The sequence below is a fragment of the Calliphora vicina genome, chromosome 5 (assembly GCF_958450345.1).
Source record: "Calliphora vicina chromosome 5, idCalVici1.1, whole genome shotgun sequence".
In the NCBI taxonomy this organism is placed as follows: Eukaryota; Metazoa; Arthropoda; class Insecta; order Diptera; family Calliphoridae; genus Calliphora; species Calliphora vicina.
This window is the reverse complement of record NC_088784.1, coordinates 22,965,121-22,992,560: the sequence shown is the minus strand read 5'-3', so window position 1 is coordinate 22,992,560 and position 27,440 is coordinate 22,965,121. Positions and strand designations below refer to the sequence as shown.

Below are 27,440 nucleotides of genomic sequence, written 5' to 3'. Positions count from 1 at the left end.
TTATTAATATATAATTAGCCTACAAATACAATGAATGATCCAAGCAAACTTAATAATAACAATAAAAATACAAACATCATCATCATGATCATCAGCTTAAATAATGTTGATTTAAAAACAATTGCCAAAAAGGAAAAAACACAATTCAACAACCCACTGTGTTTGGGCAAACAAATCTTGAATTTTTATTTAAAAGTGACCATTAAATTTAGCAGAAGCTTTCAAATTGCAATTGCACAACCGAAAATATTTTTAGCATTAACAACCGTTACTCGAAAAGGTCAGGTTTAATAAAAAATACATTTTTCAATCAAATAATTTTTTTTTTCTTAGCAATTTTTGGCTCTTAGCTTTGTGTCTGACTTCTGTGGCCAAATGAATGTAAAGAAACATCAAAATCTATTACTTTGTTTAATACTCTTTTAACCTTTTATCTATAGAAGACTATGAATGCTGCTTTTTAACAATTTTGTTAATTTTTATTTAACAATTTGAAGAAAAATTATGTTTTATTAATAAGAAGAAATCCCAAAAAGTTTGGCACAGACTAATAGCCAATGAATGTTGGTTATATCAATATAAAGACTGCACTATTGATGGCTTTAAACTGGCCATATGTTTTAAAATAAACTAATATTTTGTTAATTCTTTTATTGACCTTATTGAAAACGACAAATCCCCACGATAACAACATGGAAAAACTCTCAAAACAAAATGAAAATAATGTAATTGTAAATATATGCAAATAAAAAAGAAGCTACGATCATTTTGAAAAGGTTTCCTAACCGATCGAAAAAGTTTAGGAAAAATTTTCTATAGAAAATTTTTTGCTAACGATCGTTACAGACAATTTTCTATAGAAAATTTTTTGCTAACTATCGTTACAGACAATTTTCTATAGAAAATTTTTTGCTAACGATCGTTACAGACAATTTTCTATAGAAAATTTTTTGCTAACGATCGTTACAGACAATTTTCTATAGAAAATTTTTTGCTAACGATCGTTACAGACAATTTTCTATAGAAAATTTTTTGCTAACGATCGTTACAGACAATTTTCTATAGAAAATTTTTTGCTAACGATCGTTACAGACAATTTTCTATAGAAAATTTTTTGCTAACGATCGTTACAGACAATTTTCTATAGAAAATTTTTTGCTAACGATCGTTACAGACAATTTTCTATAGAAAATTTTTTGCTAACGATCGTTACAGACAATTTTCTATAGAAAATTTTTTGCTAACGATCGTTACAGACAATTTTCTATAGAAAATTTTTTGCTAACGATCGTTACAGACAATTTTCTATAGAAAATTTTTTGCTAACGATCGTTACAGACAATTTTCTATAGAAAATTTTTTGCTAACGATCGTTACAGACAATTTTCTATAGAAAATTTTTTGCTAACGATCGTTACAGACAATTTTCTATAGAAAATTTTTTGCTAACGATCGTTACAGACAATTTTCTATAGAAAATTTTTTGCTAACGATCGTTACAGACAATTTTCTATAGAAAATTTTTTGCTAACGATCGTTAGCTACAGTTTTCTATAGAAAATTTTGTACTAACGATCGTTAGCTACAATTTTCTATAGAAAATTTTTTGCTAACGATTGTTAGCTACAATTTTCTATAGAAAATTTTTTGCTAACGATTGTTAGCTACAATTTTCTATAGAAAATTTTTTGCTAACGATTGTTAGCTATAATTTTTTGCTAACGATTGTTAGCTACAATTTTTTGCTAACGATTGTTAGCTACAGAAAAATTGTAGAAAATTGTAGCAAACGATCGTTAATACAAAATTTTCTATATAAAATTGTAGCTAACGATCTTTAGTAAAAAATTTTCTATATAAAATTGTAGCTAACGATCGTTAGTAAAAAATTGTCTATAGAAAATTGTAGCTAACGATCGTTAGTAAAAAATTTTCTATAGAAAATTGTAGCTAACGATCGTTAGTAAAAAATTTTCTATAGAAAATTGTAGCTAACTATAGTAAAAAATTTTCTATAGAAAATTGTATGTAACGATCGTTAGCAAAAAATTTTCTATAAAAAATTGTCTGTAACGATCGTTAGCAAAAAATTTTCTATAGAAAATTGTCTGTAACGATCGTTAGCAAACAATTTTCTATAGAAAATTGTCTGTAACGATCGTTAGCAAACAATTTTTTATAGAAAATTGTCTGTAACGATCGTTAGCAAACAATTTTCTATAGAAAATTGTCTGTAACGATCGTTAGCAAAAAAATTTCTATAGAAAATTGTCTGTAACGATCGTTATTGAAAATTGTCTATAGATCTTTTTTAACTAACGAACTTTACGAAAAACTTTCCATAGAAATTATTTAGCTAACGATCGTTTTGGAAAATTTTCTATTAAATTTTTTCCTTTAACAATTTTTTTGTTAACGATCGTTACTCTAAAAACATTTATTGCAACTTCTGTTGTTTACTACTACAATACAATAAAACTAACACCCTTGATCTGTTTTTTTAAATGATAACATCTATCATTAAATGAAAACATTTAAAACTATTTTATGTAACGATCATTGATCTGGCATTAAGCTAATAATAGGAATGTGTTAAACAATTCAATAATGATTTTTAATATTTATTTTGGTTGTTTCAATCAATTAAACTATTTGTTTGAATAACTTAAAACAATTTTATAACTCAAAGTCTTTTGTTTTACAAGACTACAAACATGTAAATTTGTAAACTTTCAAACAGGAAATTTTTTTAAATTATTACATAAAATAAATAATAATGACAGGATGATGATTTAATACATTTTTTTGTTGTTTAATATTTTGTGAAGGTATTATTAAATATTTGCTGCTATGAAATTTGATATTTAGTTTGCTTTACTTGGGTTATATTTAGAGAGAGAGGAAAATGTTTGTTTTTAGATAAATTTAAAAATAGGCGTTGATTATTTTTCAGCCGGCTACCAGTCTTTTTAAGAAAGTGTGTATTTATAATACACAATTTGATGGTTTCTTAGCCTGGCTGCAAGTGTGGCAGATCGAAAGATATAAAAACTAATAGTTTAATTGCCAAATGATAAAAAACTTAATATTTTTTTCAACATTTCACTTTATGTTAAAAACTACAAGTTTATTGTAGACGTCTTTGGTTATTTGGTTTTCTTGCAGTCAGTCTATTAAGAAATGAAAAATTTGTGAAAATTATTAAAAAAAAAATATGAGTTTTTCATAAATATTATGTTGTCATTATTAACCTATTTAATGGAAATAAGTAGGAGTGTTAAATTTTATGGCACGTTGACAAATCTAGTAGACATATAAGATAAGGAGAAGAAATTTAATTAAAATATTGCAAAATCTTTCAATTTTTTAAGGCTTATAAGTAGAAAATTAGGTTAACAGGTTTGTGTCCAAATAAAAGCTATTTTAAATATATTAATATAGACATATTTTCTTATAAAACTGTCTAGTTATTTCACAATTCATTTCAAATTAACTTAACCCATAAATTATTTTCAAAATGTTTCCAAATGTATTTAAGCATTTTGTTTAAAATTTGTTTTTAATTATTTTCTTAAAATATTTACAACTTGTTTAATTATTTCTTTATGCCAGTTTTTTTTGTCTATAGAATTTTTTCTTTAGTCTAACGTAGACATACTTGTTTTAATTTTTATTCTAATTTATAGAGCAAAATCACGTAACGTTTGTCAAGTATCGGCTGTCTGTCTGTCTCTTTAATAAACATGTATTTATGTATTGCTTTATTTGAAAAAAAAGAATTAAAATCTAACAGCTTGACAATACATATTAATTTCATAAAAAACTATTTGAAATAACAACAAGAAACAAATCATTGTTTAGAGACTTCAAGTTAAAAAATCTAAAACACATAAAAGACATTTCTCTATAGAAAATTAACGATCATTAGTTCCTTACAAATTTGTTTTGCAAACGATCCTTTTTGAATGTTTCTATAAAACATTTTTGTGAACGATCGTTATGGAAAATTTTCTATAGAAAATGTTTTGCTAATGATCGTTAGTGGAAGTGTTCTATAGAACTTTTTTGCTAACGATCTTTCTCTTGAAAACCATCGCCTTGAACATTTTTTTACAGATCATCTTTTACAAACGATCGTTATGGAAAATTGTCCTCTAGATATTTTGCTAAAGATCGTTTATGAAAATTTTCTATAAATCGTTTTAGAAAAGTTTTAGTAGAATATTTTTGTGAACGATCGTTATGGAAAATTTTCTATAGAAAATGTTTTGCTAATGATCGTTAACGACAAATTTCTATAGAAAAATTTTGCTAAGAATCGTTATGTAAATCTTTCTGTTGAAAATATTTTGCTAACCATCGCTTTGAAAAATTGTTTATAGAACATTTTTTATTAATGATCGTTATGGAAATTTTCTAGATCATATTTTGCTAAGGATCGTTTATGAAAGTTTTCTATAAATCATTATTTGCTAACGATTATTAAGGACAATTTTTTTTTTGGAAAACCTATTTTGCTAACGATCGTTTTGTAAATTTGATAACGATCGTTTTGGAAAAGATTTATTACAATATTTTTCAGTGGAAATCTTTCTATGGAAAATATTTTGCTAACAAAAATTTGTTTTTTGCTTTGAAAAATTGTTTATAGAACATTTTTTATTAATGATCGTTATGTAAAATTTTCTAGATCATATTTTGCCAAGGATCGTTTATAAAAATTTTTTATAAATCATCATTTGCTAACGATTATTAAGGGCAATTTTTTTTTTTTTTGGAAAACCTATTTTTCTAACGATCGTTTTGTAAATTTGATAACGATCGTTATGGATATATTTCTGTAAAAAATATTTTATATACAATTTTTTTCTAACGATCGTTATGTAAATCTTTCTATAAAAATTATTTTGCTAACCATCAATTTGTAATATTGTTTATAGAACATTTTTTATTAACGATCGTTATGAAACATATTCAAGATCATATTTTGCTAAGGATCGTTTATGAAAATTTTCTATAAATCATTATTTTGCTAACGATCGTTTTGTAAATTTGATAACGATCGTTTAAGAAAATGTTCTTCAGATCAACCTCGTTTTGGAAAATTTCCTCTAGATAATATTTTGCTAGTGATCGTTTTGAAAAATTTTCTCTTGATCATACTGAAAATTGTTACGGAAAATTTTGTTAACGATCGATAAGAAACTTGTTGTAGATCCCATTTTGTTGAAATTAGTTTTGGAAAAATTTCTTCAGATCATCTTTTACTAATCTTTTAAATGATCGTTGAGGAAAATTTTCTTCAGATCTCGTTTTTTTAATGATGATTTTTGAAAATTTTCTATTTATCAGATTTTGCTAATGATCGTTTTGGAAAACTTTTATATGAAACTCGATTTGTTAGATAGAAATTTGCTAAAGATCATTTTTGGAAAATTTTCTATACCAATTTTTTTACTCACGATCGTTATAAAAAATTTTATTTAGATCATATTTTTGTCATGGAAAATTTTTTATAGAACATTTTTTGCTCATGAACGTTATGAAAAAAAATGTTTACATGAAAATTTACTAACGATCGTCATTGGAAATTTTCTATAGAAATTTTTTTCTTACGATCATTATAAAAAATTTTCTTTAGATGATATTTTGCTAACAATCATTTTAGAAAATTTTGTATAGAATATTTTTTGTTAACGATCGTTTTGGAAAATTTTCTCTAGATCATATTTTCCTGAAGATCGCTATTAAAACTTGTCTTAAGTTTGTTTTGTTGAATATTGTTTGAGAAATATTCTAGAGATCATAATTTTTCAACGATCTTTAACGATTTTTATAAATTTATTTTTATTAATGATCGTTTTTGTAAATTTTGTATAACAAATTTTTGTTAACATTAGTTATGTCCTTCAGATCATCTTTTGCTAACAATCTCAAAACCATATTTTTATAATGATCGTTGAGGAAACTTTTCTTCATGTCTCGTTTTTTTAATGATGATTTTTGAAAATTTTCTATTGATCAGATTTTGCTAATGATCGTTTTGGAAAACTTTTATATGAAACTCGTTTTGTTAGATAGAAATTTGCTAAAGATCATTTTGGAAAATTTTCTTTAGCAAATTTTTTACTCACGATCGTTATGAAAAATTTTCTTTAGGTCATATTTTTTTTCATGGAAAATTTGTTATAGAACATTTTTTTGCCTATGATCGTTATGAAAAAAAAAATGTTTACATAAAAATTTACTAACGATCGTCATGGAAAATTTTCTATAGACATTTTTTTGCTCATGATCATTATAAAAAATTGTCTTTAGGTGATATTTTGCTAACTATCATTTTGGAAAATTTTTTATAGAACATTTTTTGTTAACGATCGTTTTGGAAAATTTTCTCTAGATCATATTTTGCTGAAGATCGCTATTAAAACTTGTCTTAAGTTTGTTTTGTTGAATATTGTTTGAGAAATATTCTAGAGATCATAATTTTTCAACGATCTTTAACGATTTTTATAAATTTATTTTTATTAATGATCGTTTTTGTAAATTTTGTATAACAAATTTTTGTTAACGTTAGTTACGTCCTTCTGATCATCTTTTGCTAACAATCTCAAGACCATATTTTTATAATGATCGTCATGTAAAATTTTCTATAGAACATTTTTTTGCTCACGATCATTATAAAAAATTGTCTTTCGGTGATATTTTGCTAACGATAATTTTAGAAAATTTTTTATAGAACATTTTTTGCTCACGATCGTTTTGGAAAATTGTTACTAAATCATATTTTGCTGAAGATCGCTATTAAAACTTGTCTTAAGTTTGTTTTGTTGAATATTGTTTGAGAAATATTCTAGAGATCATAATTTTTTAACGATCTTTAATGTTTTTTATACATTTTTTTTATTGACGATCGTTTTTGTAAATTTTGTATAACAAATTTTTTAGCAAAAATATTCATATTTAATGTAAACAAATAATGTAGGTGTTAATAGTTTTTTATTTAAAAAAAAAATTTAACACCTTAAAATAACCACATTTTTGTGTTTGCATAGATGCTTATATTAAGCTTTAAAGTTATGCAAAATTTAGAGTTAATGAAAAAACTGTAGTTGAATGAACTAACATTGTAGAGAAGGAAGTTTCAAAATTTCAATTTCTGGGAATTTTGGCGGCATTTTTTTTAAATAAAAATAAAGAAAGCCTTTAATAAAGCATATATTTCCCAATATTAATATAAAAATTACGTGCCATTTTTAAGTTTTCAACTATTTTTACTACATGTAGTTTGTTTTTAAAATTTACATTTTAAAACCAGTATTTTTTTCTTTAATTTATTTAATGTTTCATCTTGATTAATTTGCTGTTTAAGTTAAATTCTGTGTTCTTTTCTTATATGAATATGAAAATGAATTTACAAGAAAAACAAGTGACATTTAGAATAAACCCCCAAATGATGCCAGTCTAAAGATGCTCATAAATATTAAAATAGATAAAAATTAATGTTTTATATTCACATAAAATCTTTGCAGAGAATTTAAATTCATATAAAATCTTGTCTAAGAATATAAAGACAATTTATTTTGTTTAGCAGCCATTATCATTTGCAGACAAATTTGTTAAAGTTTTGTATGTTTTAATAGTTAAAGTAATTGGTTTCAGGTGTTTGTTGTGAAAGAAATACAATATTTAGTTGCAAAATGTGATAAAATTCAAGAAAATGCCAAAAGTTATTAAGGAATAAAATGAGTTTTTCTTTAAATTAAATAAAGTTTTTAAAACATCTATTACAGAAGTTAATTGTCATGTTAATTAATGATCATTAGTTGTTATTTAGTGTCTATGTCTACACACTTAATCACGATCACTTATTTCACTTGATCGATTTTGTTTTAAATATTTTCTTAAGTTTTTAAAAATCTTTAATCAAATGAATTTAAACTAAAACCTGCCTTTAAATATCCCACCTTTTCAAAGATTCAGAGCAAGGATTTCAACTTCTTTGCACTGCTTAACAGCAAAATGACTTTGACAGAAAACTTGACAAACCAAAACTAAAACGTAACTAAGTAATATATTTGACAATATTCCACACAATAATCATAGAATACTTATTTGAATTCACAGCAACCATCTAAATTGAAAACAAATCTTTAATATTAAAATTTCCATATTATTTTATTACATTGAACTTGTTCATTACACAAATCTCTATCTACTTTAAATCTATCTTTCAATGTCTTTCATATTCTATACCTTTTTAATCTCAAACACCTTTCAAAAGTAATTAAATGATATAAAACTCCATAACTAATTGCTGTTTTAAAGAAAAAATAATAAAAAAAACTAACTAAAAACACACGCATTTATTTTTTAAAACCATCAAAATATTCTAAAGGTCATTTATATAAATCTGTCTTTTTTTTTCTTCTATATTAATACAATTTAATTCTTAATATTTTCAAAATCAAGTGCGTTTTAAATTGTTCTTAATTTTTGAAGTTTTAGCTGCTGTTTTTTTTAAGGCAATTTAACGCTTAAAGTCTTTTTTTTCATTTCAAATCTATTTGAATTTATTTAGTTTAATATCAATTCAATTACCACTGTTATGGTCAATGTTAATTTCATTTCAAATGCTTGGCAATGTATGGTTAAGAACGCATTATTAGTTATAGAGACTTGTTAGAGCACACTATAATATATGCTCATTGTTGTGACTACTACATACTCTCTGCATTACTAAGAGATAGTTAAGTAATGACTGCAGCTCAACATAATTATTTATATTAAATTTTCATAGCACTTAAAAGCTTATGAAAAAAATTAAAGCTTTACTTTAAAAAGTCTCTATATAATTCTCAATTAGTTAAAAATATATTACACATAAGTAATGTTCTTATCAAGGTCGTTTAAGCTAATGTTCTGATCAACTCCAGAAACACTATAGAGTACTAAAAATGCTTAATAATGTAATCAAATGAGATCGTTTCTTAAAATTGACAACATATTTGTATTGATGGAAATATTTGGAAAATATTTGAAATACATTGAAATTTCGAATATAATTGAACTTCAGTTGCATTGCCGGATGCCAAAAGAAAATAATAGCTGTCAGTTGTCATCTGTAATACCAATTTGGAAACTGACAACACAACTTTAGTTCGATTCAATTATATATTATATGCCTTTTAATTTTTTTTCATTTGGTTCAAAAGTTATGATTTTTGCAACGAAAAAACTCAAATGGCGCCACTGTGCGACTTTGGCCAGGCCATCACCGCCAACGGAGAGCGCTATAGGTCGATGATTACCAACTTCTTTTGCCCTGAATTGGATGATATGGACACCAACGATATGTGGTTTTACCCGGATGGAGCTACATGCGATTTAAGAACACGTTCATCTCACGTGGAGATGATGTCAACCGTTCGATTTTTTCTTGTGGGGCCATTGCGCCATAAATTACGAACCAAAGCGGCCCTCAAAGCCAACATAACTCATGTTTTAGTTGTAATATGTTTAAATAATAAAAATTTTGTCTAAACTTCCTTTCTCTTGATGTAATATTTGTGTATCTCTTTCATTTTCTTATAACAAATAAATTAATGCAAAACTTCTGTAAAAAAAAATAGTTGTCCTTGACATTAAGTTTTCAAAATTGTGTTACAATATGATGGAATTTTGATTTTAAATATAGATTTCCATATTCTGTCATTTTATTCTTATTGTTAAGAGAATTCTTACATGTCAGCTTCTCTTCTTTCCTTTCCATATTCTGTCATTATTTTCTTATTGTTAAGTAAATTTTTGCCAGTCAATTGTTTACCAATTAGCTACCAAGACCATAAGTAGGGGTGTTTACCGCAAAATAGCTATAAAACAAGTGCTGGTAATATGATTCTTAAATTATTTATTTATATATTTATATTCAAAATCAACCAGTTCTTGTTGATTTAATTTATTATTTTTATAACTATTTGTATTTTGTTTTAAAGTTTCTACTATAATATTGCCTTTTATGTTCTTAAGAATATTGCTTAGAAGTGTTAGTGTTCTTATATGTTTAACAATGTGTTAACAACAATTTAGTTTTTTTTTTTCTTTTAATTTTTATTTAAAAAACTAATATTTAACCTTGACCAAATTGATAACCACTTGCGGTGCTATAGTGTCTGTCAGTTTGTCCGTCCGTCCGTCTGTCTGTCGTTGTGTCCGCCTGTATGTTTATAGTTCTTGTAAGGCTAATTTTTTGTTACACTTTAGTTTTTAGTTTTTTTTAATGAAAATTTCAATTTAATCTTGATTGAAAACCTTAACAAATTAAATATATTAGTTGTTATGTTTGTTCACCGGTATATTTGTTTAAAAATGGTTTGAACAAAAACGTAACAAATTAATGTTCATTTAATATTTAGCCATTTGCTAAATTTAAGTGATTTGTCAAAAATTATAAATGATAATGTTGGCTTTATAAAACGATTAATAATTTTAAGAAAAAAAATGGATAAATTTAAAATTTATATGAAATATGATTTATAAAAATCATTAAAAACATCAAATAACTTTCTTTGTAAAATGTTCAAACTCTGAAAATGATCAGCACAAAACTTTGAATATTAAAAGAGTGATCGTTTTATATTATGAATTAAGTAATGATTACTATGGTGTCATATTTCAAACCAGAAGCTTGACAGAGTCTCAAAATTTACAACCCTAGGTGGCAATCATCAGTTTGATGCCATGATCACCAACAGATCATATGATCTTTTATTACAATTGATTAGCTTTCTTAATTTAAGATATATAAAAAAGAGGCCGAAAGTGCCCCAATGGTAAATGATCTTACTTCAAGTAGAAATCATCAGCTTGATGCCATGATCTCTAACTGATCATGTGATCTTCTATTATAATAAAGACTACTATGGTGCCACATTTTAAGCCAGAAGCTTGACAGTGTGACAAAACTGACCACTTCAGGAGGCAATCATTAGCTTGATGCCATGATCACTAACTGATCATGTGATCTTCTTTTACAATAAAGATTACTACGGCGTCATCTTTCAAGCAAGAAGCTTGACAGTATGACAAAATTGACAACCCTAGGTGTCGATCATCAGCTTGATGACATGATCACTAACTGATCATATGTTTCATCAGTTTTATGCCATGATCACTAACTGATCATGAGATCTTCTATTAATTGATTAGCTTTCTTAATTTAAGATATAGAAAAAAGGGACCGAAAGTGCCCCATGATCTTACTTCAACAAGCAATCATCAGCTTGATGCCATGATCTCTAACTGATCATGTGATCTTCTATTATAACAAAGATTACTATGGTGCCATATTTTAAGCCAGAAGCTTGACAGTGTGACAAAATTGACAACCCTAGGTGTCGATCATCAGCTTGATGCCATTATCTCTAACCGATCATGTTATCTTCTATTACAATAAAGATTACTATGGTGTCATCTTTCAAGCAAGAAGCTTGACAGTGTGACAAAATTGACAACATTAGGTGTCGATCATCAGCTAAATGCCATGATCACTAACTGATCATGTGATCTTCTATTACAATAAAGATTACCATGGTGTCAAATTTCAAGACAGAAGCTTGACAGTGTAACAGAATTAACAACCCTAAGTGACGATCATCATCTTGATGCCATGATCACTAACTGATCATATGATCTTTTATTCTAATTGAATAGCTTTCTTAATTTAAGATATTGAAAAAGGAGGTTCAAGTGCCCCAATTGCAAATGATCATACTTCAATTTTTTTTTAATAAATAACAAAGCTGAAACCCTCAGGTGACCTTCTATGTGATCATGTGATCTTCTATTACAATTGATTAGCTCTCTTGGCAAATGGTCCCCCATTTACACTGCTTTAATAAAAAAGACAGAATATTCATGTTTATTATCAAATTTTTTTATGTAAATAGATCTTAGAAATACAGAAATCTATATTTAAAATCGTTTTATACACCATTTTCCTAATCTTTTAATAGTTTTACATTTTACAAAAACCAAAAACCCCACTTCTTGTAAAAACAGCATTTTTATTTTAACAAATTGTTTAAGCTCAGGTTTGTTTTGATTTTTATAATAAAATTGAATCATAAATTAACAAGCATTTGAAATAAATAAAGTTTTTTTTATGCAAATTGCAAGACAACTGACATCAAATACCACCACAGCTAACTTGAAATCCACCACCATTATTAATTAATTGACCCTGAATTTAATGTTGAATTGTTGTTTTTGTTTACTACAACAACAACAACAAATTTAATAGTTTTAAGTGCAATTGAAATTGTAATAAACATTGCTACAAGTTATTGAACATGTTAACAAAATCAATTTACAATTCTTTGTTTGATATTAAAATAGAAGAAGGTAAAACAAAAACTCATGGTTCAAAAGACCTTTTTCGATGTTACAAAATTAAATGTTACAATGTTATACAAACAACAAAAAAAGAAGAAGCAAATGTTCATGTTCATTGCTATATTAGCTGACCATTTTTCCATTACAAATGATTAAACATTTTGAAAACAAACTGTGTGTTGAGCTTTAAATGTGGCGAAACATGTGATATCAAAACATGTGTTTAATATAAATGAAATTAAAATTGTAAATGTGATTAGAAATAATTAGTATGCTTACATTTATGATTAATAAATCTCAGCAGGTTTAAATGCTTGGTTTTGTATAGCACATTTGCAATTTAAATAAAGAGTTTAAGAATTCTAGTATGGCAACACCATATCATACACACTCTGATACACATTCATGTTACACAAACTCTTCTTCTTCCTAAATACTTGCATTCAAAGAGAGTGATAACGGGGATTAACAAAAGGTAAACAAAATAAAACAACGTAAACAATCCTTTAACAATGGCGAGCATTAGGGAAAATTAAAATAACAACAACAACAAAACACCAATTGAGCAAATTAAAATGGAGCCAGAGAAGAAAATAACACACTATTACAAACAAATACATAAGAGTACATGCAAGGCGAATTTGTATGAATTCGCCTTGAGTACATGTATTTTAAACCAGAGATGGAAAAGTCACTACTTTTGTAATTTTCAGTACGTTTTAATTAAATTCATTGCAAATGCTAACTTTAAGTTATGTTTTTATTGTTATTGGAGGTAACTGCATAAAACTTAACTTTAAAAATCAGCATAAAACCTTTGAAAACAAAATATTGCAAAATTAACACCCCAAATTTATTTCTGTATGTTAAGTGTCCATAAAAACTATGTTATCTTTTAAAATTTAGTTTTTTCTTAGACAAACTAGATTTTATTTATTTTTTATAATTTCTGTTTTACTTAATATCAGCAATTGCAATTAAATCAAAACTAAAACTAAGGACACAAAACTTATCTGATAATCTGCCACAAATCTGCGTGTAAGTTGAAAATGTTTAAACTAAGGAATTTTATTTGATTTAATTAAATCACAAAATAAAATAATAATCAGCTTAAAACAATCTTGGGTAATTAATTAACATTTCAAAAATATTGTTAGTTGGTTTTTGCAATATTGTTTGTTTAGTTTAACCAGAAACACTCTAAAATGTGTTTGTTTTGTATAGCTCTTTCATTTCATTTTAGTTTATAAATTAAATAAAATGAAAGAAAAAACTTTTTTTGTTTAATACTTGTTTATATTTTTATTATATTTATAACACCCCACAGAGTTTTTTTTTAATTTTAATTTTTTTTGGAAAAAAAACCTCTGTTGACAAATAACAAGCTCAAAATGGTAACAGCCAAATTGTCAAAAAGTGTAAAAAAGAAGTTGTTACAAACAAACGAAAATAGGAGCAATGGCGGCAGCCACTAAACATAAATTAAGCAATATTTTCCGCATTTTTGATAGCATGCTGAGGTTTTAGAGTTAGGAGAGTTTTTTCCCATTTATTTTTTTCAAAGGTGCACAAATTTAAAATCATAAATTTTTGGCTTACATGGTGTTGAAGGAGATTGTTTGGAAAAAAATTGTTATAACAACTTGGTGAATGTGGACCATTAAATTTTCATTGTTCATCCATTTTACATCCAGAAAATGTAGCAACTAAATGAAGACCTTTAAAATAAATACAATAAACTTAAGGTTTTAAAGTCTTAAAAGTATTTACTGCTTTTTGGCTGACGTTTCTAGAAATATGTGAGTTTTAAGTAAAAAAGTCGAACAATAAAAAAAAACTCGTAGAATAATTTTCTTTAATAAATCGTCTAAAAACGTCACAATAGAAAATTAGTTTTTTATTCTTAAGGTCAAAATTTAAAAGTCATAAAATTAAATAAAAGTCGATTAGAGGCAAAAAATTCGTTCGACAATTTAAAAATTGAAAAATGTTGCGATCAATTAAGGAAATATCGACTTTTATAAAAAATGTCGTGTAATCGACTTTTTTAAAAAATGTCACGTAAACGACTCTTTATAAAATGGAACAAGCGAATTTTAAAAATGAAAAGGAATCTAGCTGAAATGTTTTCTTTGGAAAACTGTTCTATAAATAAATCGCATTGAAGGGCTTAATGAGTCCAAAACTTGCAATTTATTTATATTTTTTAAGTTAAAAAGTCATAAACTTAAATAAAAGTAGATTAAAGTCAAAAAAAATTCGTTCGACAATTAAAAAATTTAAAAATGTTGCGATCAATTAAGGAAATATCGACTTTTTTAAAAATGTCGTGTAATCGACTTTTTATAAAAAAGGTCAAAGAGTCGACTTTTAAGTAATAAAGTCGAACAATCTGTAAAAAAAAACTCGTGAATAATTTTCTTTAAAAAATCGTCTAAAAACGTCACAATAGAAAATTAGATTTTCATTAAGGTCTTAAGGTCAAAATTTATCACCGAAATGCTTAAGGTGTCCAAAACTTGCAATTTATTTATATTAAAAGTCAAAAAAATTCGTTCGATAATTTAAAAATGTTGCGATCAATTAAGGAAATGTCGATTTTTTTTAAATGTCGAGTAATCGACTTTTTTAAAAAACGTCGTGTAATCGACTTTTTTAAAAAATGTCGTGTAATCGACTTTTTTAAAAATATCGTGTAATCGACTTTTTTTTAAAAAATGTCACGTAAACGACTTTTTATAAAATGGGACAGGCGAATTTTAAAATTTGAAAAATGAAAAGGAATCTAGCTGAAATGTTTTCTTTTGAAAACTGTTCTATAAATAAATCGCCAGAAACTATTCTTTAAAAGATTTGTCAAAAGCGTTTCAATAGAAGACTACTTTATTAATAATCTGTTCAAAAGTCGTCAAAAATTCAGATTTTTTTAAGATTCAAAAGGCAAAATATTTAATAAAAGTCGATTATAGTTAAAAAGTCGTCCTTTTTAAAAACTTTAGTGAAGCTCTTCATAAAATTAAAAAAGTCGAAACATCGACTTTTCAAAAATAAAGGGAAAACGAGAAAATGTTCTTTAAAAAATTAAAAGGAATCTAGCTGAAATGTTTTCTTTTGAAAACTGTTCTATAAATAAATCGCCGGAAACTTTTCTTTAAAAGATTTATCAAAAGCGTTTCAATAGAAGACTAGTTTATTAATAATGTGTCCAAAAGTGGTCAAAAATTCTGATTTATTTAATTTTTTAAGATTCAAAAGGCAAAATATTTAATAAAAATCGATTATAGTTAAAAAGTTGTCCTTTTTAAAAATGTCAGTGAAGCTTTTAATAAAATTAAAAAAAGTCGAAACGTCGACTTTTTAAAAATAAAAAGAAAACAAGAAAATTTTCTTTAAAAAAAATGGTTTAAAAAACATGTAAAAATATATCAACAGCAAATAAGTTTTTTAATATCATATAGCTTTAAATTTAACACAGAAGAGTAGAATGTATCCAAAAGTGGTCATAAGACCCGATCTATTTACATTTTTAATGTTAAAAAGATAAACGTTTAAAAAAAACTTTTTAAATATTGAAAAAATATCAATCATAAACCCCAGCAGTGATCTGTCATAGACAAAGGCTAAATAAAATCAAATAGACTTTTTGAAAATTTAAAAAAGTCGTAAGTAGGACTTTTCAAAAAGTAAAAAAAAAAGTTATTCTAAAAAAAGTTTGTATCAATTACAAACCCTTGCAGTTACCTATCATAGACAAAAGGTTAAAAAGTAAAAAAGTCGTTCAATTGACTTTTTAAAAATGTCATAGACAAAATGTAAGAATTCGATCAATTGATTATTTTTATCACAAAAAATGTCGAACAATTCTTCTAGTTCTTAAATTTCGATTTCAAAATTAAAGACCAAAGACTTTTTGAAAATTTAAAAAAGTCGTAAGTTGGACTTTTCATAAAGTAAAAAAAAACGTTTGTATCAACTAAAAACCCTTGCAGTGACCTATCATAGACAAAGGGTTAAAAAGTAAAAAAGTCGACATTAAAAAAAGTCGTTCGACTTTTCAAAATTTTCATAGAGTAAGAATTCAAACAATTGATTATTTTATCGCAAAAAAAGTCGAACAATTTTTCCAGTTCTTAAATTTCAATTTCAAAATTTAAGACCGAAGAGTTTACTGTATCCAAAATATACGATTTATTTCGATTTAAGCTACGAATTGTCATAGACGAAGGCTTAAAACAATCAAAATGTAGACTTAAGTCGTTCAAAAGACTTTTTAAAAATTTGAAAGAGTCGAAAGTTGGCAAAGCCCACTTTTCAAAAATGAAAATAACAAAATACATTCGTATCAACTACAAACTCTTGCAGTGATCTGTTGTAAACAAAATTTTAAAAAGTAAAAAAGTCGACTTAAAAAAAATCGTTCTATCGACTTTTCAAAATCGATCAATATAAAAAAATCATAAAAATCATCGATTTATTTAAATTTTTAAAGTTAAAATGACGAATAGTTAAACAAATTCAAAAAATCTATGAAAGTTGAAAAAAGTCGTTCCATAGACTTTTCAAAATTTTAAAAAAGTCTACTTTTGTAGCAACTACAAACAATAGCAGGGGACTTAGACATAAAAAAGACCTACGATTGAAGCTAAAATTTAACAATAATTGGACTTTGAAAAAACAACTATTGAAGTTAAAATTTGACTTTAAGAAGACCAACGATTGAAGCTAAAATATAACTTTAAAAAGACATACGATGGAAGCCATAGATGACTTTACAAAGACCAACGAGTGAAGCTAAAATTGGAATTTAAAAAGACCTACGATTGAAGCTAAATCTGGCCTTTAAAAATACCAACGAATGAAGTTAAAAATTGTCCCAAGATTGAAGCTAAAACTTGACTTTAAAATAACCTACGATTGAAGATAAAATTGGACTTTCAAAAGGACCTACGATTGAAGCTAAAATTGAACTTTAAAAAGACCTACGATTGGAGCTAAAATTAGACTTTAAAAAGACATATGATTGAAGCAGAAATTGGACTTTAAAAAGTCGTACGATTGAAGCTAAAATTGGACTATAAAAATACCAACGAATAAAGCTAAAATTTGAGTGTAAAAATACCTACGATTGAAGCTAATATTGAAAAATAATTGGACTTTAAAAGGACCTACGATTGAAGATTAAATTGGACTTTAGAAAGACCTACGACTGAAACTCTAATTGGACTTTAAATAGACCTAAGATTGAAGCTAAAATTAGACTTTAAAAAAACTACGATAGAAGTTAAAATTGGACTTTAAAAAGACCAACGATTAAAGCTAAAAGTCAACAATAATTGGACCTTTAAAAGACAAAAGATTAGAGCTAAAATTAGACTTTAAAATGATTAAGAACCAATCACATGTCAGTTCCTAATAATGTTTTATCTTGACAACCATTTTGACATTTATCATGACACAAATATATCAGCTATAGACATAGGCTAACATATACATTGACTAACATATATTTTGTTATTGAGAGAGTTAGGTTTTTGACAAAAAAAACTTTAATAAATTATTGTTTTCTAATTTAACATAAATAAATAATTAATCTTCCGTTTTTTGGAATCAAAAATAAACTTAAAACAATACAAACTTCCTGTTGAAATCTGCAACATGGTTATTTATATATTACCTAATCATGTTTAATTCATAACATAAAGAAAACTCCTACAACAAATGCAACATCTTATATAAAACAATTCCCTGAAAAAAACTTTTCAAAATCATATTATATATTATGATATATGACAGGTATGAATTTTTATTAATTAATAAATTTTTTGCCAAGCCACCCAAAATAACAACATTTAATAACCTTTTGCTGAGTTTATGAAAAAACAAACAAACAAACTAGAGGACAAGTAAACAGTTTTAGTTTCATGATTAAAGTTATATGCAGACATTTAAACTGGAGTTATAGTTTAAACATGCCATTAATTTGCTATGTTTTTTTCTTAAACCCCTGCTGTTTTTTGTGACATGTCTATAAATGTCATTTATATTTGCTTTAAATAATAACTTAATTCTTTTTTTTTTGTTTTGCTAAATTGTTAAAGTAATTTATTTATATATTTTAATTAATTTATGTTTTTCTTTCTTGTTTTTATTTGTAGGAAGGCAGCATTGGTCATGATATGGTTATAAAACCTTTACCTCACGACTTGACACCCCATCAAAAGGAGTCATCACATCATGTGATATTTAAACGGGAAGTGGATACCTCGGAACATTTAAGTGATTTTGGTAAGTTGTATTATGAACTTATAGCAAATAATTCGTAAGTGTTGGAAAATTAAGAAACACTAAATCAGTGGTAGGCACAAACACGTTCCGAAAAAGATCTACGATTGAAGCTAAATTTGAACTTTAAAAATACCTACGATTGAGATTAAAATTGGACTTTCAAAATACCCATGATTGAGGCAAGAAAATTTTAAAAAGTAACAAAAGTCGACTTAAAAAAAATCGTTCTATCGACTTTTAAAAATCGGCAAATATAAAAAACCATAAAAAACTCCGATTTAACAAATTCAAAAAGTCTTTGAAAGTTGAAAAATGTCGATCAAACGATTGAGACTAAAATTGGCCTTTCAAAATACCCACGATTGAAGATAAAAATTTTTAAAAAGTAAAAAAAGTCGACTTAAAAAAATCGTTCTATCGATTTTTAAAAATCGTTCAATATAAAAAACCATAAAAATCTCCGATTTATTTAAATTTTTAAAGTTAAAAAGACAAATGGTTAAACAAATTCAAAAAGTCTTTGAAAGTTCAAAAAATTCGTTCAATAGACTTTTCAAAAATTTAAAAAAGTCGACTTTCGTAGCAACTACAAACACTTGCATTGCCCTGGAGTTTAAAAATACCTTCGATTGAGGCAAAAATTAAACAATAATTGGATTTTAAAAAGTCCTTCGATTGAAGCTAAAATTGGAGTTTAAAAAGTCCTACGATTGAATCTAAAATTGAACTTTAAAAATACCTACAATTGAAGCTAAAATTGGACTTTAAAAAGTCGTACGAATGAAGCAAAAATTGGATTTTAAAACGACTTACGATTGAAACTAAAATTGATTGAAAAGATTTAAAAAGATCTACGATTTAAGCTAGAATTGGACCTTCAAAATTCCCACGATTGAGGCCTAAATTAAAAAATAATTGAACTTTAAAAAGACCTTCGATTGGACTTTAAAAAGTCCAACGATTGACGCTAAAATTGAAGTTTAAAAAGTCGTACGATTGAAGCTAAAATTGGACTTTAAAAAGTCGTACGAATGAAGCAAAAATTGGATTTTAAAACGACTTACGATTGAAACTAAAATTGGACTTAAAAAAGACCTACGATGGGACTTTAAAAAGTCTAACCATTGACGCTAAAATTGAAGTTTAAAAAGTCGTACGATTGAAGCTAAAATTGGACTTAAAAAAGATCTACGATTGATGTTTAAATTGGACTTTAAAACGACTTACGATTGAAACTAAAATTTGACTTAAAAAATACCTACGATGGGACTTTAAAAAGTCCAACCATTGACGCTAAAATTGAAGTTTAAAAAGTCGTACGATTGAAGCCAAAATTGGACTTAAAAAAGATCTATGATTGATGTTAAAATTGGACTTAAAAAGGACCTACGATTGATGCTAAAATTGAACTTGAAAAAGACCTACGATTGATGCTAAAATTGGACTTGAAAAAGACCTAAGATTGGACTTTAAAAAGTCCAACGATTGACGCTAAAAATTTATGTTTAAAAAGTCATACGATTGAAGCTAAAATTGGACTTTAAAAAGACCTACGATTGAAGCTAAAATTGGAGTATAAAAAGACCTAAAATTTAAGCTAAAATTGGAGTTTAAAAAGTCCTACGATTGGACTTTAAAAAGTCCAACGATTGACTCTAAAATTGAAGTTTAAAAAGTCGTACGATTGAAGCTAAAATTGGAGTATAAAAAGACCTACGATTAAAGCTAAAATTGGACTTTAAAAAGACCTACGATTGAAGCTAAAATTGGACTTTAAAAAGACCTACGATTGAAGCTAAAATTGGAGTTTAAAAAGACCTACAATTGAAGCTAAAATTGAAGTTTAAAAATACCTACGATTGGACTTTAAAACGTCCAACGATTGAAGTTTAAAAAGTCGTACGATTGAAGCTAAAATTGGAGTTTAAAAAGGTCTACGCTTGAAGCTAAAATTTGACTTTAAAAATACCTACGATTAAAACTAAAATAGGACTTTAAAAAGACGCATGATTGAAGCTAAAATTGGACTTTGAAAAGACCTTAAATTGGAGTTTAAAAAGACCTACGATTGAAGCTAGAATTGGACTTAAAAAAGACCTACAATTGTAGTTTAAAAAGTCGTACGATTGAAGCTAAAATTGTACTTTCAAAAAAACCTACAATTGAGTATCGCTCACGGATGTATACAAATCTGAATATTCAATTGTTTTCCGTCCCTGGAAGCTATTAGAGCCGACCACTGATCTAGAGTTATTGCAAGGGTGCGTATGATTAACCCTCAGTCGTGTCTTTTTTTTAATAGTTTTATTAATTAAAACCTTATTTAATATCCAAATCGAACGGAAATACCAAAATTTATTTAAAAGTTTTCAGTTAAAATTTTGGCAGCCTCCAATTTAGTTTGCGGTCAAAATTCTGGCGACCAACGTCAGGCGTCAATATAACAATTAATTTTAAAGTTTAAGCTTTAAAAAATCTATCGATTTTACAGCCCAAAAATATCAACTAAAAACAACAAAAAACACGCAGACTGTCTCCTGTGGCTTAATAAATTTAAGGCGTCTTCCTTTGCCTGATTCCAAAACGAAAATATTTAATGAATTCTTAAAATATTTCTTAAGCATTTAATTTAAAAATAATTAATTTATTGATTACATTAAAAACTTCAGTAGCACCTCATTAAAACTGTATATTTCCATTAAAGGCACAATTAAACAAAATTTTAAAACATAAAGTAAATAAAATATTGAGTTTTTGTAAAAAAGACAAGCCTTCCCAAGCCACAGATATTTTGGGGAAAAATATTTTACAATTTTAACAGTTGATTGACTCTTAAGTTTGAAGGTTTTCTTCTTTACTACAATAAAATTTTATTTTAGTTAAAAAATTTATTTAAAAAATATTAACATTGTTTTGTTGTGCTTAAGACTGTTTTTTTACGATTTTGTTTAATAATCTAGACAGGAAATACTTAATGTTTGTCTCAGATTAGTCACGTAAATCTAAGGATTGTTTACAGATTGATGGCACTATAACCGAAAAATAACCATAAAATGTTATTAACAAAAGATTTATTTAAACAGATATTTAAACAAATATTGTTGAAACCTTCTTTTTTTCATCATTTGCAGTTTTTTTTAATTAGGGAGCAAGAAACTCATAAAATTTTAAAAAACAAATTTAAAAAATAGTGGTAAATAGTTAATAATATAGAATTTAAAGAAATTTACATATTTATTACAAATTATTTACATTTTATTTAAAATAAATCTTGGCCAAGTTCCCTTTTAATTGGGGCCACCGGACGCTGATTTCACCTTTTAAATTGTTTTGATTAAGTTTATGACAGCCCCTCCTAATTCTTAGATTTTTATGTTTTTTTTTTAATAAAACAAAAAAAACTTATAATTTAATACTCATTTAAATGATTTATTTCATTAAAATTCTAACTTTGTTAAAATTTAACTTAAATGTGCGAAAAAAAGTTCCCATTAAATGTGCTGAGAATTATAAATGTTTTAGATGATTTAAATGGGCCCCATAGGCTTTAATTTATGTATTTTTTGGCTTAATTTTATTATACATTGTTTAAACTTGGCATAGAGTTAATTGGCTTTTATAACATTAAAATATTGTCAAGGTTTTAATGGAAAGAATTGGTCAAGCCTTTAGAAACTTTAAACTCTTGAAATACTTTCAACACGCAATATTGAAAAAGTTTCTGTATTTTAAGACAATATAAATATGAAGGAATCTGCTAATTTATTGTAAATTGAACAGATGAAATTACAGAAATTGTTGCCGTTACCCGAACCTGAATTCAAAAGAAGTTTTCCTATTATGTTAAAATTCACACTTGTTCAAAAAAAACATCATAAATCAAACTCTTTAACATATAGTTTTAATAAAAAAATTTACATTTAGAGGCACTTTAACACGCGTTAACATTTCATTAAAGCTTTTTATAAATTTACAATAAAACAAACGAAATTTACATGACAACATGCGTCAACATTTGGCCTGGAAACAATACAGATAATCTAAAGATTTTTTTAAAAATGGGTCATAAATAATACAAGTTACACAAAAAAAAAACGTTACTAAATATTGCTTTTCATTGTCCTATTTTTGTTAACACTGATGAATTAATACCTAATTTTTGCTGAATATTAAAAATGGAAATTAGCATAAATTAAAATGTGGAGAAATTGACTTCATTCATTAGAATTGTAAGTTTCATTTACAAAATTCTATTAGCATAAATTTAAAAATTTAGGAATATGTTTAAGGAACAATAAAATTTTTATAGAAATGTGTCAGTTTTGTTGAGAGCGACAGAGAAATTAAAAACTATTTTTATATTTTAATGGATTGTGTGCAAAATACACAAATAAATAAAGTTTACTTATGTAAATAAAATGATTGGATGTATAATTAATTGTTTTTGGACTAAGGAAATGACTTGCCAATTCTAAAGTTGAAATTTAGGTATTAATATATGTATATGGCAACTTTGGCGAGGTGTAGCCAACTAAAAGTATTTATTAGGTGTTGCCAACTAGTAGTAATGTTACCATTTATATAATGTTTGAAATATATTGGTAACTTGGGCAAAGGTGTTGACAATTGAATTTTTTTAGATTTATTGAGACTTCAGAAATTCAGTTTACATATGTTTTCCCTTAAAGCTAATTTTCTTTAAAAAAAACTTAGAACTATATGTATGATTCTAATCAGGTAATAAGAAATAGCAACCCGCCGAATTAAAAAAAAAAGTTACTTGACATTAAAGAGTCTATTTTGTGTTGCCAATTGAAAGTATTGTATGATGTTTTAAATATTGTTACGTTTTAACCTTTTCAAAACGTTGGTTTATTTCTTTAAATAAACCGGATACTTTTGATTGCAAATAAAAGCCGTTTAGTAGTTTGAAAATTGTAACAACTCTTTATTTATTTAAAATGTACAACAACAGAATTAAATAGTCACTCAATGTTTTTTTAAACACGTTTATAAATTCGCAGAAATACAGACACACTTTATAATGTACACGAATTCACTTGAAAACACACAGCACTCAGTTGATGTTTATTCGAAAAGCGTCTCTGATAAACTCACTAACGACTGCAACCTCTGCCACTATTTATAACACTGCCATCTGCACTCTAGATTTATCTTTAACTGTCTAGAGGTTTCTAATACATACGCCATCTGTGGTGTACAATGTTCTTTAACTGAATATTCGAATTCGAATATACGGTCGCAGCAAACAGCGTTGCCAACTTACGATCAATGGTCAACTGAAAGCTTTTATTCAATGTTAATAATGCCCACAGATATGTTACAGTTTACTATTACAGCACTGTTATTTGAAAGCATTGGGCTACTTTTAAATCAGCCGTTAAAATCATTACATTTGAATTCAAGTACATTTTCGTAACAGTATGATGTTTTAAATATATTGGCAACTTGGTTAAGGTGTTGCCAATTGAAAGAATTGATTTGATGATGCCAACTATGTACTTGAGCTTTTATCATTTATTAAAGAGAATTTCTTAACCCACGTCTTGACAAACCATCAATTTGTTTACACAGCGGACAATTTCTTGTCTACACATGAATTTTTACCGTGTGTACAGGAACATAACATTGACAAGGGGGTGTCCAAATAGGACAAATTGATGTGCGCCCACAAAATTGTTGGCTGATTTAATAATTTGATGGCTAGTCAAGACAGGGGGTTACTAAAGTATACAATATGTTTTCTTGGTTTTGTCCTGTTTGGACACCCCCTTGTCAATGTTATGTCCGTTGAGTGAACAAATTGATGGCAAGTCAAGACAGGGGGCTACTAATGTTGACGATCGGTATGCTTGGTTTTAAATTAAGGAGGTTATCTATTGCTAGGTAATAGAAAAATAATCTGAAACCTTGTTTTAAAGCTAAACTTTTCTAATGGATTTATGGATGGATGAGCAACTAGGCGAAGTTGTCTAATATAAGTCAATAGGAAACAGATCTTATTTATCACTTTGGGAATATTTAACGCCCCAATTCCAGTGTTTATTTGACCCTAAAATATTTCATTACTTAAGTAAATATTTCAACTCTTTCCTTATCTTTCCTTCCACAGCCTTCATGGAACCCGATGATATGGCCACCAGTGAAAAACTGGAAAAGCTACAAAATCGCCACAAAAGATCTGCTCATCGAACCACCCTCGAGGACATAGAATTAGAAGAAGAACAACTGGAAGCCGAGGATGGTAACAGCGACAATGAGTTTGCCTCACACAAGCGGGCCAAAAGACAAGCACCCTACATTATATATCCTGAAATTTTGGTAATTGTCGACTATGATGGTTATCGTTTGCATGGTGGTGATAATTTGCAGGTAATTTATTTCAAAAACAATTGTTAAAAATTAAACTACAAATCAAACTAAGGCATGACATGATTGTTGATGGCAGAATAACAGACAAGACACTCCTTCCTAAAAGTTCTATTGTGAATAAGAAAAGAAAAAAGGTGTGAGCTTGAATTTATAAGATTCATATGCCACAAATAACCGCACTTGATTTATTTAGCTAGAAAAATACAATTTAAACAAGTAAGAGAGCTATATTCGGCTGTGCCGAATCTTATATACCCTTCACCAAATTATACTTAAAAATAAAAATTTTAAATTTTTTTAGGTGAACAAAATTTATTTTTTTTGGAGTTTTTTCATTTTTGGGAAAAAAAATTTTTCGAATAGTTTTTTCAAAATTTTATAAATTTAAAATTTTTTGTTTTTAAATTTCAAAATTTTTTTTTAAATTTCAAAACTTTTTTTTAAATTTTAAAACAAATTTTTTTGAAGATTAGAATTATTAAAGATTTGGATTTTTTTTTTTAATTTAAAATTTTTTTTTTTTTTAAATTTTAAAACAAAATTTTTTGAAGATTAGAATTATTGAAGATTTGAATCCCGAAGATATCAGGGGTCTTCAGAAAATTGATTTCAACAGACAGACAGACGGGCATGTCTTAATCGACTCCGCTATCTTTAAGGATCCAGAATATATATAGTTTATAGGGTCGGAAATGAAAAATGTAGAAATTACAAACGGAATGACAAACTTATATATACCCTTCTCACGAAAGTGAAGGGTATAAAAATTTCATTATTTTAGTTTAATATAAACGGATAACTTTTAAAGTATTCGTTCGAGCTTTTATTAATGTTTTATTTTGTTTAATTTTTATTAAACTTAAAGACGTGTTTATTTTATATAATTTTTTCTTATTTTGCCGCTTTTTGTCTTAGTAGAAATTACTTAAAATTCTAGATTGTTAAAGTTTGATTATAATTTTTCTGTTTAAATTTTAGGTGAAACGTTATTTCATCTCATTTTGGAATGGTGTTGATTTAAGATATCGCTTGCTCAAAGGTCCTAGAATACGCATCAGTATTGCCGGCATTATTATATCAAGAGTAAGTAATTAAATCATTTTACAAATATTTATAATTAAACATTGCCACAACCATCTTAACGTTGCCAACTTTCTTAAGAAATCTTTTTGTTTATTTACCGTAAGCTAATATTATTTATGCAACCCTGAAATTGTTGGTTAATTTTTCATATTAAATGTTTATTTTAGTAAACTTGTCTTATTATTAAACATTTCCTTTGTTTTTTTTTGTTATATTATCCATGACTAACTTCCATAAAGCAGAAAATTCTCATGTTAAATCATTTAGCTAATGTTCTTAAATTTATAAAAAAAAACAATTTTATTCCATTATTACTTGGTCATCAAACAAAAATATGAGAATCAGTAAAGCATGAAAGTCATAAAACTTGTAAATACGAGTAAAAAAAATACTTTAATATATAAAATATTGAAGGTTTTTTTAGGAAAATCAATGAAATCATACAACTGACATAAGCTGAAATATATAATTTTGCAAACAGTTAGCAAAAGTTGAAATTTAATTTTCATTATATTGTATCTATAGGTCATTAGGTAAACTATAAATTTAAACTTAATTTCCTTAATTATAGAAAAATTTATTTCTTTTAATTTTTATATATTTCTTTGTTGTTTAAAATCTGATTTAGTTTATCATTATTTTTATGGTCACTTTAAAAAAATGGTTTTAAGTTTTAAAACTTGTTTTAGTTTTTTTTTTATTTTTTTGCTCTAATTTTAGCTTTAAGTGTTAATAAAACCATTAAGTCTTGATTATAATTGTAGCTTTTCTTGGCATTTAAAATTCTTAATATGTTTTTCTATAGACTTTTTATAGTTTGAGATTGATTACGTTCAGAATAGTTTCTGAATGTGTTACAAAGAGGTAAATTAACATAATAAATTAATTTACGGTGGCAAATTTCTTTGGGGTGCATTTAATACAGATGCCTGATAAGAAAATGTGTGGTATTGTAAAGTGTTTTTCACAATTGATAGTTGGTGCTAATATTTTGCCTTTTTTTGCAATCCAAAAACAAAATTTACTCTATTAAAATGGTCATACCATTACCTTTGTATGACTCTCCCTGTCTCTCTTAATGGAAATAAATGTTTTGCCTTTATTACAATCCAGCACAAAATTGTGCCTTTGTATGTCTCACTCTGTCTTTCTTCTTCAGTAAGGCGAAATTTAAATTATAGAAAATGTAAAATAAACAATACAACAACATACACTGAATTGCAATTATCATACCATTGCTCCTTTTTAACTCTCTCTCTCTCTCTCTTTTCAATACTGCGAAATTT

At 26.4% G+C, this 27,440-nt stretch overlaps 1 protein-coding gene across 2 annotated transcripts in view; it reads left to right on the top strand.

The window, feature by feature from the left end:
- sona (sol narae) overlaps positions 1–27,440 on the top strand; it is a 157,763-nt gene that overhangs the window by 88,496 nt on the left and 41,827 nt on the right. For both annotated transcript variants that reach the window (XM_065513546.1, XM_065513545.1), the window contains exons 4-6: positions 18,549–18,678; positions 24,812–25,071; positions 26,050–26,154. In XM_065513546.1, coding sequence (XP_065369618.1) covers positions 18,549–18,678; positions 24,812–25,071; positions 26,050–26,154 — 495 coding nt within the window. The remainder of the gene's footprint in view (positions 1–18,548; positions 18,679–24,811; positions 25,072–26,049; positions 26,155–27,440) is intronic.